This window comes from Rhinolophus hipposideros (genome assembly GCF_964194185.1).
Source record: "Rhinolophus hipposideros genome assembly, chromosome: 23".
Lineage (NCBI taxonomy): Eukaryota > Metazoa > Chordata > Mammalia > Chiroptera > Rhinolophidae > Rhinolophus > Rhinolophus hipposideros.
Genome location: NC_138069.1, coordinates 44,525,644 through 44,542,165, shown reverse-complemented (window position 1 = coordinate 44,542,165; position 16,522 = coordinate 44,525,644). Strand labels below are relative to the sequence as shown.

Genomic DNA, 16,522 nt, shown 5'->3' with positions numbered 1-16,522 from the left:
CCCACGGAAGACGGGTCCGAACGTTCCCCACAGCTAGTGTCCTCAACCGCTGAGGGTAAACGAACCGCGGTGTGCCAATGAAGTATTAGCCGGTAACACAACGCAGTGACTACTGACGCGCTGCAGCACGAGTGGGCCTCGGAAACATCACACCGTGTGGCGGGAGCCAGACACAGAGCCCCTCCCATGACACGTCCCAGGGCCACATCGGCGGACACGGGGGAGCTCTGCGGCTGCGGGCTGAGTGGCCCAGGCCCTGGCTGCGAGCCAAAGGAGAAGTCCTTCAGGGGTGATGGAAATGCCCCCCAGTTAGAGGCGGCAATGGCTGTACACCACGTCACGCACCAGAAATCACTGTCCACCGCAGCGCGGGCAGCCAGGAGGGTGCTGCGGTTTTCAAAAAGACTATTAGAGCAGTTCTAGACTCACAGCAAGTTTGAGAGGAAGGCACAGAGATTTCCCAGCTGTCCCCATGTGCAGCCCCCCAGATGGGACATTCATTACAACTGAGGGAGCTACACTGACAGGCTTTATGGCCGAGTCTGTAGTCTGCATTACCATTCACTTGTGGTGGGGACGTGCCAGGGGTCTGGAGAGATGTAGGGTGACACGTACCCACGATGGCAGTGTCACACAGATTATTTTCACCACCCCAACAACCCTCTGTGCTCTCCCCTACAACCCCAGAAACCAGTGATCTTGTACTGTCCCCACAGTTCTGCCCTTTCCAGGATGCCACAGAGTTGGAATCACACAGCATGTAGCCTCTCAGAGGGGCACCTTTCACTTAGCAATATGCCTGTAAGGTCCCCCGTGTCTTTTCAAGGCTGACAGCTCATTTCTCTTTATCACTGAATAATACTTCTTCGTCTGAATGGACCAGTTTGCTTATCCATCACCCACTGAAGACACCTCAGTAGTTTCCAAGTTTTGGCAGTGACGAAGAAAGCTGCTGTAAACATCTGTGTGCGGGTTTTGCGTGGAAATGCGTTTTCAGCTCCTTTGGGTAAATCATAATTGAGCGTGACTGCTGGGTCGTATGATAAGAATGTGCTTAGTTTGGGAAGAGACCACCACACTGTCACCCAAAGTGTCTGCGCCGTTTGCGTCCCCACCAGCAGTGACTGAGAGTCCCTGCTGCCACACATCCTGCCAGCACTTGGGGACGTCAGTGTGCTGGGGTGTGGCCGGCTGGCAGGTCCGTAGTGATGTCCCGTTGTTTTGAACACGTTGCTGTGCGGTACCGAAGAGAAGTGCGTGCAGGGCTCAGGCAGCCCTTGGAGCTCAGGGAGGGAGGCTCCTCTGTGGACGACGTCACAGGGCTACCTGTGCCGGCTGTCAGGGACGCTGAGGCAGTCTCGTTTCCACTGGCTCTCACCACCTTGTCCCCAAAGTGGTGGGGATAGAGGTTGGGGAGTAGGTTGGTGTCCACACGGGAGGTGTGGCCCCTGGACTGCACCAGGTCCTACCCCATGAATAGAGTCAAGGCTGGGCTGGGCCCGGGACACGCTGGCACTTGTGTACACGCAGTAGAGCCGGGAGACTGAGGGATGGCCCCCCTTTCCTCTGCCCCACCGGCCTGCACACCCAGTGATTAAATTACCCGCCTTCTTTACAACTCCAATTAAACACCTAATTGATGGTGTTCTCCTTTATTACCTGACACTAAGAATAAACAAAGAGTGTGGAGAGGGAGCAGGCCGGGACTCGCAGTAATTAAAGTGCCAACCAGTTCTCCACAGGGCCCAAATCTGGAAGCAGCTGGGGGGCGGGGCCCGACAGGGGACACATGTCCTAGCTCCTGCACACACCAGTGGGCTGACCTCAGCGGCGCCCCCAGGCCCAGGACCACTGAAACCTGGGACACTGCTCGGCTCCTGCCCGGCTTGTCTGGGGCTCTGGACAAGCTGCAGTCAGTGACAGGGACGTCTGCTCAGGCAGCTCTGGGCAGTGGCACGCCCTCATGCCAATGAGGCCCTGCAGTGACTCTCCGGGCCAGCAGGTCAGCGACCCCCCCACCTGCTTCCCCGGGTCCTCAGAGCTGGGCTGTAGGCCTGGCTTCACAGATGGGGGAGCTAAGTTCAGAAGAGGGATGGGCCCTCCCCAGGCCACCCGGCGGGCAGATGGTGAGCAAGACTCCTGTATCCAGGTCCTTGGAAGCTCCAGGGTGCTGTCTGCCCGCTCGCCGGTCCTAGGGCCCTGGCTCCAGCCTGTGAAGGTGGGTGCCCCGTCCGGCCACCGGCCATCACCTGTGGAACTCTTCCGGGTGCAGCCGTGTATGTCTCTCCTCCCAGAGAGCGTTCTGCCTCCACCCCTGGGGCCGACGACAGCAGCAGCAGCTAGCGTCCGCATTCCTGAGCACGGAGCCCACAGCCTGGGGACTGTGTGATCAGCCTCATGTCAGGGTTTGGGGCCCCCACAGAACAGGAACCCCAGGAGCGTGCACTGCCTGAGCCCAGGGTCACAGCCCCAGGCTCCTAGGCTGAGCAAGTACCACCACTGTCCTTCACCAGAGAGTTCAAAAACCAAAGTAAACAAACAAAGAAATTCATGAAGATGGGTCTGGGGAGGGAGCTGAAGTTTCAAACTGACCCAGAGGCTGGGAGCCACCTCACACTGTCCATCTGTCCATCCAGGGCTATGTGAGGCCCTGCCGTCCTCGGCCTTGGAGAGGCCGCAGAGCCCGTGGGATGGTGACACTGGGAGGGCAGAATGGAGGCCGCGCGTGCTCAGGTGTGGGGCACGGATGGGCCGCCCTACAGCACAGACCCGGACTGGGCGGGGCTGTGTGGGCAGGGGCGTCGTCACCCAGAACCTGGGAAAAGCAGGCTGGGGGGACGCTTTCCCCGTACCCTGTGAGCAATGCAGAGGCCAGAGGGTGGACAGGCTGGGACCAGGCCCTGGCAGCCAGTGGCACCAGCACCTGGCAAAGGGAGGCGACTGGACTCCAGACCGTAGCAGATGGAGGCCTGGGGCCCATACTACCCGGATCCAGCGCCAGCAGACAGGTTCCGTGGTCCGGAGAAGGGGGTCCTGCCACACCAGCCTATGCCTGGGACCCCTCGTCCTCCCACAGGCCCACACTCCCCTCCCCAGACACACAGACGTAGTGAAGCTGAAAATTCACCTACCAAAGCAATTTATATTCCTGTGCAATTTCAATAAAAAACCAAAATCTCAATGGCTTTTTCTTGGACTTGACAAAGTAATTCTAAAATTCATTTAGAATAATAAACGGGTAAGAAAATAAGTGCAAGAAGAGAATAATGCCTGCTCTACCAGATATAAAACATATTTTAAAGTTAAAATTACTAAAAATATGGTACACATAAATGAAATGAAAAACAGAAAACATAAATACAGGTCCTATTATGTATAAGAATTTAACAAAGATAAGGGCACATAAATTACAGGGCAAGGAAGTGTTACAATATACGGTAACTGGCACTAGAGGGCTGCTGCGTGATCTGGGAAGAGCTCAATTTGGATCTTGACCTCATATCATATATGAAAATAAGTTCTAAGTAGATTAAATGTTTAAATATTAAAAAATGCCAAAAGGTCCCAGAAGAAAATAGAACTATTTATCAAATCACTAAAGAACTTCCTACACTTAAAAATAATAGAATTAACAGATGAGATCTCCCCCCAAGTTAAAACTTTCTGTACAAAATAATCATAAGGATAAACTAGAAGTTAAGCTTATGCACAAAATGAATTTAAAAAGAGATAAAGGAGCACTGTTCACGATGAGACAATTCTGCAAAGAGGAAATAAAAGATTCTTCCTTACTGGCAATCAGAGAAATGCACATTACAACAGGTACCATTTTTATTTCAGTTAAAAAACACTGTGCAGTAAGTAGAACTGAATAGAAATGGTGTCATGCTTTTCACTTCAGTTTCCACAGGGCTGTTGCTCGTATGTAATAGGTAATATGCATACATACCACACGTATACACACGTGCACTCATGTCCCACGAAGGCACTTCAGCAAGGGTGCAGGATACAAGCTGAACTCTCCTTATAGCTTCTGGTTGTTTTTGAACTTCTCGGGATCTCCCACATAAAGAGTCACGCCATCGGCCAGGAGGAAAACCTTGCTCCTTCCTTTCCAAACCGTGTGCCTTTTCTTTCCTGCCGCCCTGACCAGGGCTCCGATGTGTGTAATCAGGGGAGGCGAGGGGACGTCGGCACCTCGTTTCTCCTCTCAGGGGAACGTGGGGGGGTCCCTCACACACACACGCATGATGCCAGATGGGGGATTTTATAGATGCTCTTTGTCAATTTGAAGAAGTTCCCCTCTTTCCCTAGTTTGCTGAGAGTTTCTGAGGTGCTGGGTTTTGTCAAATGCTTTTACTCCATCAGTGGATTTGATCAAGGTGATATGGTTGATTATATCAAGTGATATTTGAATGCCAAACCAGGCTTGCATGCCTGGAATAAATACAACAATAAATCCCTATAGATTTCGTCTTCTGTCTTGTCACTGGTTTTGAAATTAGGTTGCTATTTGCTTCATAAAATGAGTTGAAAAGTTCCCTCTTCCATTTTCTTGAAGAGTGTGTTTGGCAGAATTCACCCGTGAAACCATCCAGGCCTAGAAGAGTTCATGCTTGGAAGCTTTTGATGATGGAGTCCATGTATTTACTAGTCGTGGCAATACTGAGATGACCACCTCACACTGGGTGAGGTGTGGCTTGCAGCCCGTTTCCTGAGCTCTGCTGCTGCTGCTGCTGCTGTTTGGACAGACTCTGGTGTCACCGGACCCAGGTGCAAAGGCACCTGACTCCCGGACACAGACAGAGAGTGTGGAGAGAAGCCCTCGCTTTGTGGCCCAAGAAAGAACCAGGAGAAATCCCGCTTTTCTTTCTTCCATCCTCTTCTATCCCCGTACATAGGCAGTCCTGGGGGGTGCAGGTGCAGCTGGACAGATGTCCAGAATCCCGAGGGAGGAACCTTCTGTCTGAGTTGTGGAACTGTGACCCCAAGAGAGTAGGGTGACTCCCTGTGGCTTCCCGCTCTGTCGCCAGGGGTTGTCGGCCTGGAACACTAATGGAGCTGTGGGAAATGCATGAAGAGCAGGGCAAGTGAACCCGGGTGTCTGGCCAGAGGTCTGTGAAGGGAGCCCTCAGGGAACTGGCGAAGATTGAGGTCAGGGAGCGGGAGTTTGGGGAATGCTCCCACCCAGTGGTGCATGCACCCCTAACTGGATCTCCGAGCTGGGCGTGTGGAGGTCTGACTCTATATAGTACGGCAAAGGCTGCGAGGCCCTGACTGCGTGCCAGACCCTGCCGGGACCCAATGCACCGAGGGAGCCTGCGCTGGGGGTGCCAGCAGCATGGAGAAGGCTTCGACACGGAGCTGCCGGGAGAAGCACAGCCCTTAGGATCTGGTGGCAGCAGCCGGCTGAAACCAACCAACCCCAGAGGTTAACAGTCTCCACTGAATTTCAGAAAGACTTAGAATCTCATGACGTGATCCTCAAAATCTCCCGAATATAGTCCAACAGATAAAGAACCAGGAAAAGTCAAACTGTTAGGAAAAACAAAGCCAGAAGCACCAAAGCCAAGACGACGGAAACGTCAGAAATGTCCGACAATCTGAGACGTGGTGACCACAAAGTATGTGCTTGGCTTGTCACAGGCTACTTAGAAATAGTGTTTTACCTCTGAAACTGGAGCACAGCTGTCACTGGACAGGCCCCCGGCCCCTGGATGATACCAGTGTCCCATGCATCACAGGGACACACGCTGAAACCCATCAGACGGTGTGTTTGTGCAGTATGTCTTTCTCATCCCTTCCCTTTTAACTCACAAACCCCATTTTCTGACCACCTGTCTTTTACTCAGCGATGATCCCCTAAATGACTACGGATGGCTTACTCATCAGAAACCACGGAGGCGGGAGCTAGAGAAATGATGTTGATTTTTAAAGTGGTGAAAGAAGAGAACCGCTGACCCAGAATTCCACGTGCAGCAGAGACGTCCTTCAGGAACGAGGACAGAATTAAGAGCTACCAGATGAAGGGCGACTACGAGAGTCCGGTACCAGCAGCTGGCTCTGAAAGAAACTCCAAAGGAAGCTTCTTTGATGAAAGGAGATGACACCAGAGGGAAATCTGGAACTTCAAGAACAAAGGGAGAGCGACAGGAGTTCTAAATGTCTACGCAAAACCCATAAACTATTTTTCTCTCATATGTTCTTTAACATATGTATGACAGTTAAAAGCAATAATTGTAACATTTACAGTGAGATTTTCACAGCAGATGGGGTGTGGTGAGGAACCACTTAATACCCTAAACTGGTGAAATATTAATTATAAGTACACTGTGAAAAGTCAAATACATATGTGTATTGGAATCCTTAGAGAAATCACTTTAAGAAGTATCTAAAGACATATAATAAAAAATAAGATAAATCAAAATGCAATATGAAAAAAATGTTCAAATAATCTGAAAAAAGGTAGAGAAGGGGAAACAGAAATTAAATGCAGAAAGGGCAAACAAAACTAGTCATAAAATGATAGGCCTAAATCCAAATGTATTAAAAATTACATTAAATGTAAATGGTCTAAAAAACACCTATTAAAAGACAGAATACACACTCTTATCAGGTGCACATCGAGCATTTACTAAGGGAGCTAGCTCAGGGTCTGGTTCAATATTGAAAAATTTCACAAATAATCCACCACACTGACAGCCTAAGGAAGAAAACCCACACGATCATATCAATTGGTGCAGAAAAAGCACCTGACAAAACCCAACATCCAATATGATACCCACTCTCAACAAACTAAGAGTAGAAAGGAACTTCCCCAACTTGCAAAAGGAAGGTCTACAAACAATGCGCAGTGGCAGCACACGCGCACGCACTTCAGCGTGAAGGCTGCGTGCTTCCCGACATCAGGATCAGCAAGAGGCCGCTCTCCCCGTTCCTGCCCAACACTGTCCTGCAGCCCCGGCCAGGACAAAAAGGCAAGAGCACGACATACAAGGTACCCAGTCTTACGGAACTGAATAGAACAGTCCCTATTCACAGAAGACATGATTACCAAGAAGAAAAAACCCCCAAAACAACAAAACCCTCCCCGAACTGGTGAGTTCAGCAAGGTTGCAGGATATGAGACCAACACAAAAACCAGTCATATTTCTACATGCAAGCAAAGAACAAACGGAAACAGTAAAAAACAAAACACTTAAAATAACTCAAAAAACGAAAAGAACAATCAAACACTAAGTATACATTTAACAAAACATGTGGTAGTATACGTGTGCGTGCGTGCTAAATATCACAAAATGCTGATGAAAGAATTAAAAGCAAACCTAAATCAATGGAGAGACGTACCGTGTTTTGGACTAGAAAAACTCGTCACATTAGAGACACGGATTCTCCCCAAACTGATGTATAGATGTGACGAGATTTCCATAAAGGCCTCGGCAAGGACTGTGTAGCTACAGACAGGCTGATTCTAAAATTTATACGAAAGGCAATAGAACTAAAATTACCAAAACGATTTTGAAAAGGAAGCCTAAGGTTGGGAGAATTATGTTATTGATTTTAAGACTTACTATCAAGTTCCAGTATTCAGACAGTGTGGTATTAGCGAAGAGACAGACAATTAGATCAACGGAACAGAAGAGAGGGTGTAGAAACAGACACACATTAGTCAATTGATCTGACAAAGGCCCAAAGGTAATTGAGGGAAGCAATATAGTCTTTTTAACAAATGATGGTGGAACAATTAATTGGACATTCATATAAAAACCCAAAAAGCAAGAGTACCTCAATATAAATCTCATATTAAAAAATTAAGTCAAAATACATCACAGATTTAAATGTCAAACTAAAAAACTTTTAGTAGAAAATATAGGAAAAAAGTATGTTGACCTTGGGTCAGGCAGAGCTCTCAGCTCTGACTCCTGTAAAAGAAAAACTGGTCATCAGAGTGTACCAAAATTAAAAAGGTTTGCTCTGAGAAAGACACTCAGAAGAGGAAACTCCCCCAACTCAGAGCAACGAACATGTCTAATCAAGAAATGGGCAAATACTTGAATGGACTCCAGCCAAGAGGCTGCAGGGATGGCCAACACGCACCAGAAGATGGCCAACACTCAGACGTCAGGGCCACGTGACGTAACCAGTGATGAAAGCCCACCACACACACACTGTGACACCAGTGCTGGAGCGGGTGTGCAGCCACGGGGCTTCACACATAGCTGTGCTTGCAGAGCTACGTGTACACTGACCACACGACGTGGTGGTCCCACTACCGGGCACTGACCCCACACAGGAGCCAGTGCCGGCCCTTCTGTCTCCGCTGTTCTGTTCGGCATTTGGTATCAGTGTATCTGGGTGTCTGACCCCCCTCCCGCGGGTTCAGGGTCGACTGCAGGCTCGGTTTGGAAGCCTCTGCAGTGTTTTCAGGTCGCCCCAAGTGTGTGCCACCTGGGTGCCCGGCTGGCCCCAGGCCCCTGGGAGGGACCCATTTGGTCTTTGTGCGCTTTGGCTGCCGCCGTTTGGATCTTCCAAAAATTGTTCTCCTTTCTCTTCCCTTCAGGGAAGATGCTGGTGCCCAGGCCACCTGCGTTTGGGGTTCTAGACCTCTCTCCCGCCTCACCCTGGCCCCTTGGCTCCATGGCTCGGCCAGGGGCAGCTGTCCTGTGAAAGCACAGGGCTCCCTGTCCCACAAGCACAGAGAACACCTCCTTCCCAGAACGGGCCTCTGCACAAAGCTTCTCTTGGCTGCTGGAATGCAAGAGCGTGACAGGTGGCAAGGACACTGGTGCCCAACCATAGCTGCTCTGTGAGGTGCGGGGCTCTCCAGAGGTGCTGGCCGGGCACCTGCTCAGCTCTGCGAGCCAAGCCGGCCGCACCACCTACCAAGCAGCCGCTGCAAAGGCCCCAGCGCCCACCTGGCTCTCCCTCCCCTCCTGCTGCGAGGCTGGGAGGTGGCTTAGACCACACTGTTCTATGGAAGAGGGGAGGGAGGTAAGGAAAGACCCAGGCTGGGACACAGCCCCCAGCCGCTCCCAGTGCCATAGTGGAAGAGGGGACAACTCATGGAGCAGGGACAGCTGGAGGACACCCAGCAGCGGGTCCCTCCCTGTCCCCTTCCGGCAGTCTCATGCCCCTCAGCTCTGAGATCCCCCCTATAGCTGAGGGGCAGGAGCTGGGCAAGAAGTGGGGCTTCTTACCTGCCCCCAAAGCTGAGCACAGCCCCCATCTAACTGTGATGGCACAGCCAGAGCACACGGCCACAGTAAGGCCTGGCCATGTCACCGAGTACGAGGCACAAATCACATGGAGCCTGAGTCCTCACGTGTAACCTGTGGCTGGAACCTTCCTTTGTCCCAAGTGAGTGCCCACCCTGGGACGGCTGGCTCCAGCGAGGGGCGCCGGGTCCCCTCCTAGCAGGCTCCCTCCCAGCAATGCCGTCCTGGAGCACTTGCCACCCAGGGACGGAGCACTTGCCGTCCGGGCCCTCCTGGGAGTCCCCCTCTTAGGGTAGAGCAGATGGACTCCCCGCGCCCCAACAGCTTTCCCTCCTGCTCCCGAGACAGCCCAGGATCAGTGGTGCCCAGTCAGGCCGTGACAAATCGGATCACCCTCCAAGTGTCGCTCTGATAAGATTAGGTTATTTTAATATTAATGCATCACCTAATTAAACCGTAATTAATAATCTGTCTGGCCCAGCCTGGAGAAGGCAGCGAAGCCATGCGAGGAGCCAAGGGGGTGGGGGTGGGGGCTGAGGTTTCAGGTTCCTGCCAACCCAGGGGCCATGCCACTGATATGGATGGTTTAGCAATTCTTTTGTCAAACATCCAGCAAAAAACCCTCAGGAAGAGCTTTTCCTGCCTAACCACCATCAGAGCAGGTCGCGGTGGAAGGTGGCCGCCCCGCACCCCCAACCAGGGTGCCCAGAGCGGCCCCCAGCGTGCTGGCAGGGAGCGGGACACGCTGTCCTCCTGTTTAGCCAACAGGAGGTGGGGGGGGCAGCCTCTGCCGGCAGCTCCGTGAGGAGCCAGCGCGTGCCAGCCCAGCTGAGGGCCGGCTCCAAGGCCGGTCCCTGTGCACTGCACGCCGGCCCCATCTGCGCCGCTCGACCCTTCGTGTCCCGTCAAGGACCGGCCACGGTTGCCAAGGTCTGCTAAGCCAGGGGCAGGGCCACCGTGTCTGTTTGCACGGCATCTCTGTGCCTTGGTCTGGGCCCAGGTCACAGCAAGCCCGCTGCTCCCAGCAACACCTGTGCTCGCAGCCATAGGCCTGGGCGCTGCTGGGACCTGCTGACATTTGAGGTCCAGCGTCTTGGGGGCGGGACACTTGCTGGTGGCGTAAGGCCCTGGAGCCCTGCTTGCCAGGACGTGTCTTTGGGTGCCAGAGAAGCCAGTCAGGGGCTGACCAGTGCCAAGGCTTCGGCACCTAGGGGACGTCACAGGTCACAGCCCAGGAGCCTGGTCCCCCTGCTGCTGGAGATAGAAGCGGAGGCCCAGGGGAGGGGAGGTGTGCTGAGTCATGGCTGCTGACAACTCAGAGCCGTCAGGCGGAATAAACAAACACGGCCACCACAGAGGCCGGCATCTCATCACCGTGCTCGGGCTACACCAGCGGTCTGCTCACGGTGGCAGCGCCATCTGTCTACCTGGGCACAAGGACCATCAGCACGGCGTCTGGCTGTCCTAACATGCTCCCTCTGGGGACACAGCTGCTGCCCAGGGAGGAGTGGCCTGTGGTGTCCGTGGCAGCAACAGCAGCGCCTGGCCCGGGGTCACACGCCCGGCCTCAGCCATGGGGCTTTATCTCCATGCTTGGCTGCCCCCCAGCCCGACAGAAGCAGCCCGCGAGCCTGTGAGAAGGAGGGTGCAGGTTCTGGGAAGGCGACCGGCGCTCCACCTGGGGGCATGTCCTCAACCTGAGGCTCCTGAGCTGACCTGGCCCAAGAAACGCCCCACCCTACCTACCACGGCCATGGCTGGTCCCCTGTGCCCCAAGGACGGAACCACCCACACTTCCAGTGAGACCCCTGCAGCCAGGTCTAGCCCAGGCGCCCTCCACGCTACGGCCGTGCCTCACTCAGGCCCCCGGGAGTACATGTGCCTCCCCCAGGGCTGCAGCCTCTGAGGCCATGCAGGCCCGTGTCCCTGCCAGCTCAGCGCCTGGGTGGCCTGGCAGCTGCCGGGCCTCCACAAGCCTTGTGCAGCGGCCCCACGGGGCAGAAAGGCATGGAAAGCTCCGGCCCACATCGCCTCTCCAGACACTGGAGGCGTTCCGTTCCGTTCTGACGAAGTCCCAGAACCTCTGGCCAGAACCAGTCTGCACTGGCTGCTGCCCAGGCTACTGCCCTGGGCTGGCGCTCAGACGCTCTGCATTTCACGTCTTCTTTCCAGGCGTCTTCCCTCATTTCACCGGAGGCGCATCCTCTCCCAGCCTCCTGAGAAGGGGGGCAGGGAGCTCAACCTTCTCACACCGTGAACATGAGAAGCTGTCCTCAGACTCGTGGGGGTGGGGGCGGCAGTCGGGTCCCCCTGGCACAGATCTGGGCGGAGAAGAACAAGGCCATCCCAGCTCCTGACCTCTCGACAAGCCACCTGCATCTCCTCCCTTAAGTGCTCAGCGTCTTCCCCTTGTCCCCACGTGAACCAGGTGGGGGTGGCCTCTGAGTGCCCACAGGACAGGCAGTCACCTCCCTTCCCTCCGGGAAACACTCCCTTTGAGGCTCTGACTGCGGGTCTTGGATCTCACGGGCTGTTCCTCAAAGTTTCTTCACCTTTTTTCTCCTGTCTTCCATCTCACTGTCTTTTTGTTCTACTTCTCCGATAAACATTCCCTATTTTATCCTATAAATCTTCTACTTAGGTTTTCATTTAACTCTGGATATTTGTAACTTACAAAGAACATTTTTTCTCTCTTTGAAAGCATTTTAAACCGTCTCGTTCTTGCTCTTGTTTCATTGCGGCGACGCCCTTCCTCACCTCCAAGGGTCCCCTGGTACAACTCGCTGGAGGTTTACTTGCCTCTGAGGGTGTGTTCCTGCCGAGTGACGTTTCTCCCTCCTCGTTCATCTTGCTGTTTCTCAGCGTCCAGCAGTCCTTGGTTACCCACTAGTAATCAGGAGTGAGCTCTCAGGGCCCTCCGAGCGGGTCCCCCTGTGCAGTGACAGGCCACACTGTCGCTTGGGGTCCCCAACACCAGTATCTTTGGTCTTTCCAGGCTGGTCAGCTGCCCCGAGAGGGGCCTGCCCTGGGGGTGAAGGGAACGGGCGTGGGGTGAGGGGCTGGGTGGGTGTCGGATCCACTTGCGCCCGTCCACTCTGGCCCCCAAGTTGTCAGTGCTGAACTGTGCGCTGGGCAAGGGCCCTCTGCAGCTCCCTCTAGAGCAGCGGTTCACAAACGTGAGGTGGGCCTGTCACCACAAATGGCTGGCCCACCCCCAGGATTTCTCACCCAGCATGACTGAGCTGGAACCCGAAACCCTGCATTTCTGCACATTCCCGGAGGCTGCCGCCAGCGGAGACCACTCTGGAATCACTGCTCCAGGAGAAGAAAACACGGCTGTCTTCCACTTTTCATTTTTGCTGGGGGAGAGGCAACTGCCCATTGCATGCAGCTGGACGGGAGATGTGGGGATCTGACCGCCTCTCAATGACACTCGCCAGGGAGCAGCCGTAACTGTCCTGTCTCAGCCAGTACCCCTGTCCCAGGGCCACTGCTGCCAATTCCGGGACTCTGGGGAGTTTTGTGGCGTAACTGGGACTGGTGCTCGGCTCTGCCACCCGCAGGGGCCTCTGGGTTTGCTCACCATTCAGCTACCCACCACTGGATCCCAGATTCCAAAGAATTGCTGCTGGCTCCTCTCTTGTCAGGTAAACTCTTAAAGAACAAAACCCTAACCCCTTACTATGACTGTAGGGGCCTCAAGGAGAGGGGCAGAGCAGACGCCACGTCGTCGGCCGTCTGTGCCTGGCTGCCCATGCCGGCAGGCCTCCTCCCCATCCTCACCTGAACCACTGGCCGGGCCAGGGCTGCCCCCACCTGGGCTCTGCTCTAGGTGACGTGGGGCCGGACTGACGCTCCAAGGTCTCTCCGGAGACCCGACCCGCGCCCTCCTCTAAGCCCCGTCCACTGGGCCTTGGGACCTGTCACAGCACCCTCCCCAGACGCCGAGCACATCCTCATGCTGAGCACTGAGCGACGGAGGACAGCCAACAGCCACAGAGGGAGGACTGATCGTATCAGATGAGGTCAGGGACCTGTGTGAGCCCTTTCACAGAGGACATACCACTGGAAAGCGCTACCGCTTGCCAGCTCAGCTCATGGATGTTTCAAGAACACGGGACTGGAGGGAGCCCGGGAGGAGGCAAGAATTTGGACCTTGGAAACCACAGCATGACGCCCTGCTGGCTGAGTGAGCTCACAGGAGGCTTGCATGGGAGACAGCGGGGAATGGATGCTCTGGAAGGCCTGCGTGCTCTGTGTGCCAGAATTCCAGAATCTTCTCCCCTGGCTGTTGCCCAGTGGCCTCCAGTGGCTGGTGCTGCAGGTGGACAGACTGGAAGTACGAGGACCAGCTGCATGGTCGGGGGGCAGAGCAGCTCCCGGGGTGGCGTGCTGGGGGCCTGCGCTCTGGCGGGCGTCACCTGGCGTCAGCAGTTTTCTCTGCTCCACCAGGAAACAGTCATCAGAACAGAGAGAGTTCCGTAGCTACAGAAAATGGGACTGGATTTAAGTCCCGCACAGAGGTCCAAAGCCCACTTCTGAAAACACAGGAAGGGAGAGGCTGCCGTGAGGCATGAGCGTGTGTGACGTGTGCATGTGTGACAGAGTGTACCATGTGCATGAACACAACGGCGAACCCTCTGGACACACACGCCCTGCACTCCCCGTCCAAGACCCCGGTGGTGATGATGGGGACACAGCCTTACCCAGTGTCCAAGGCACACAGGGGCGGAGGCCGGCAGGGTCCCACTGAATTCCATACTACTGGGCACAGCTGGCCCCATGAGGGTGCACGGGCCCCCGGTCCCACAGAAGACACTGGGCCGAGGGTGCTGGGGATCATCACACGCTGAGGACAGTCGTGGGAACAGGTGACAAGACTAAGAGGAAGAATGGGGTCTACTATGCACCAGGTTTGTGTTAGGGCTTTGAGGCCCGTCTCCTGTTGCCTCGTCAGTCTCAGTTTCATAGTCGAGACTCTGCAGCTTCGAGAGTGTGACGATGTGAGGAGGCACAGAACGGGGAACTCAAAGTCTGACGCCAGAGCCGGGACCAGCCCCCAGGCCTCAGGGGCTATGACCGCTGCCTGTGCAAAAGGCAACTTCCATAGGTGGCTGACGGAGCAGGCAGGAGGGAGAGGGGACCGTATATCCAAGACACCCGACAAAGGAGTGATGCTGAGAACGAGTGGTTCCAGATGGGGCACATCATGGGTAATATGACAGGACAAGCCCTTTCCACCCCAGATGCTCATGCTAAGTGTCCTGCCTGCACCAGGATGACAGACACATGAAAGGAAGCAGGAATGGGCTTCACAGGAGGAACCACTCAGAAAGGCAAGAGGCAAATGTCCGAAAGCGGCAGCCTCGCCCAGTGCAGACGTTCTGCAAACATCACCAAAGGCAGGCAGGGAGAGCCCTCAGCAGACACAAGCCGAGGGACGTGTGTGCTGTGCTCCTGGAAGGCCCAGGCGGGGGCCTCCTCCTAGAGCGGAGAAGCTGCAGGTGCCCCTCCGGCCACCCGGCTTCCCCACAGGGTTCACTGTGTCTGGTAACCCCTGGAAAACTGGGCCCCCAAAAGGTCCCCTCCTTTGCACCAAAGGACCTGCTTTTCTCTGTACTTGTCGAGCACACATTCTGAGGACAGGACTCGGCGACTGTAACACTGAGGCCTGGAGTGACAGACACCAGCAGTTACTTTACTGGAGGTGACGAGCCCTGTGGCCACAGGTTGCTTCCCTGATTTACAGAGTGCCGTGCGGGGTGAGCGCAGATTAGAAAGCGGCTTCTCGTGGCCTCTGCAGAGGGCCCCTGGGTCCTGTGAAATGCACTTAGACCAGCGAAAGACAGATCTATTTCCATGAAGTACTGGATTTGCTTGTGATGAATGGGCCCATGTAAACTGTTAAATGGTATTAACTTGTTCTTGGCGTCTAAAAAGATTTCAGCCACTTATTTGCCTACTGCCACCTGAGCTACTTCCTGCCACTCTCTGCACAGCCCCTGTGATGCTCGGTCCAGGCCCTCCCTTGGCCTGGCTGCCCGCACAGGACGGATGGACGAACACTCAAGCCACCCCACTGGCTGTCAAGGACAAGAAGGGCCTACCTGCCACCTCCTTGGACGACGGCAGGCACGAGGCCTCCAGGCCGGCCGGGACGGGGCCGCCTCTCTCCAGGGCGCCGAGCAGGGTCCGCAGCCGCTCGCATTCCTCCTGCAGCCGGGCCTGGTCCTGGCGAAGGCCCTGCCGCGCCTCGCTGGCCGGGTTCACAGCCAGGTGCAGAACTTTGGTTTTGCTCTGGTCGTAGTCACCCTGTGGGAGCAAAGGGCAGACGTCAGCACAGCCATGGCTTTTGTGGCCAACACAGGACACAGACGCTCAGGTCCGTGGTGCCCAATACCTGTCACCTGAATCAGAATTGGGTGTGGCAAACATGGCGGCTGGGGCCCAGCTCTCGGCCTTCCTCCTCCCGGTGCACAGCTCGGCCAGGCACGTCACCGCTCTGGGCATCTATGCCCCTCACTGAGGGCACGCTGCCACCACTTACCTCCAGGAGGTGTAAGGAAGAAACGGGGGAGGGAGCAGAGAACCTGCCCGACGCACCTTTGGAACATCTCAGACGCTCAGCACACATGAGCCCCTCCTCTGTCTTAACCACCCAAGGTACAAACAGATGGAGGCGACATCTTTTACAAAGTGCGCAGCTTTTCAACACGCTGGTGGCAAATACTGCAGTGACTCGGGGTGCCAGCCAGCCTGGGCCGGCCGCTCACCTTCGGAGCAGGGCCCGTACAGCCAAAACAAACAGGCGACAGAATCAGCGAGAACGCTGCCGAGGTCCCAGGTGCCCACGCAGCCCCTATTACACCCTGCATCGCCGGACAGCCTTGGTGCTACTCGCACACCAATACCGATGCGTCGCTTCACATTTCTGAGTTCCCCCCACGCCCTTTTCCTGTTCTGGGGCCCACGTGACTTTTGGTCGTCACATCTCCTTCTGTTCCTCTGGGCTGTGACAGTTTCTCAGACTGTCCTCATTTCGGATGACCTGACTCAAGAGTGTTGCCCGGGGGTGTTGCAGTGTCCGTTGGCTGGGACCATGTCCCACTGCTGACTGCCTGGGGGTGCGGGTTGGGGAGGAGAGCCCACAGGTGCAGTGCCCGTCACACATCACCCCTCAGGCGCAGCTCTGTCCACGGGAAGGGGCTCTCTTGCCTCGCCTACACTGCGCCGGAAGCCACCGTGCAGCCACACCTGAGATTTGTCTTTTCTCTCCACGTACTTATTCAATCCCTTACTGGTACTAG

At 55.0% G+C, this 16,522-nt stretch overlaps 1 protein-coding gene across 3 annotated transcripts in view; it reads right to left on the bottom strand.

Annotated features, from left to right (window-relative positions):
- Positions 1-16,522, bottom strand: part of MAD1L1 (mitotic arrest deficient 1 like 1) — a 281,851-nt gene that overhangs the window by 46,362 nt on the left and 218,967 nt on the right. For all 3 annotated transcript variants that reach the window (XM_081036038.1, XM_081036037.1, XM_081036036.1), the window contains exon 15: positions 15,323-15,527. In XM_081036038.1, coding sequence (XP_080892164.1) covers positions 15,323-15,527 — 205 coding nt within the window. The remainder of the gene's footprint in view (positions 1-15,322; positions 15,528-16,522) is intronic.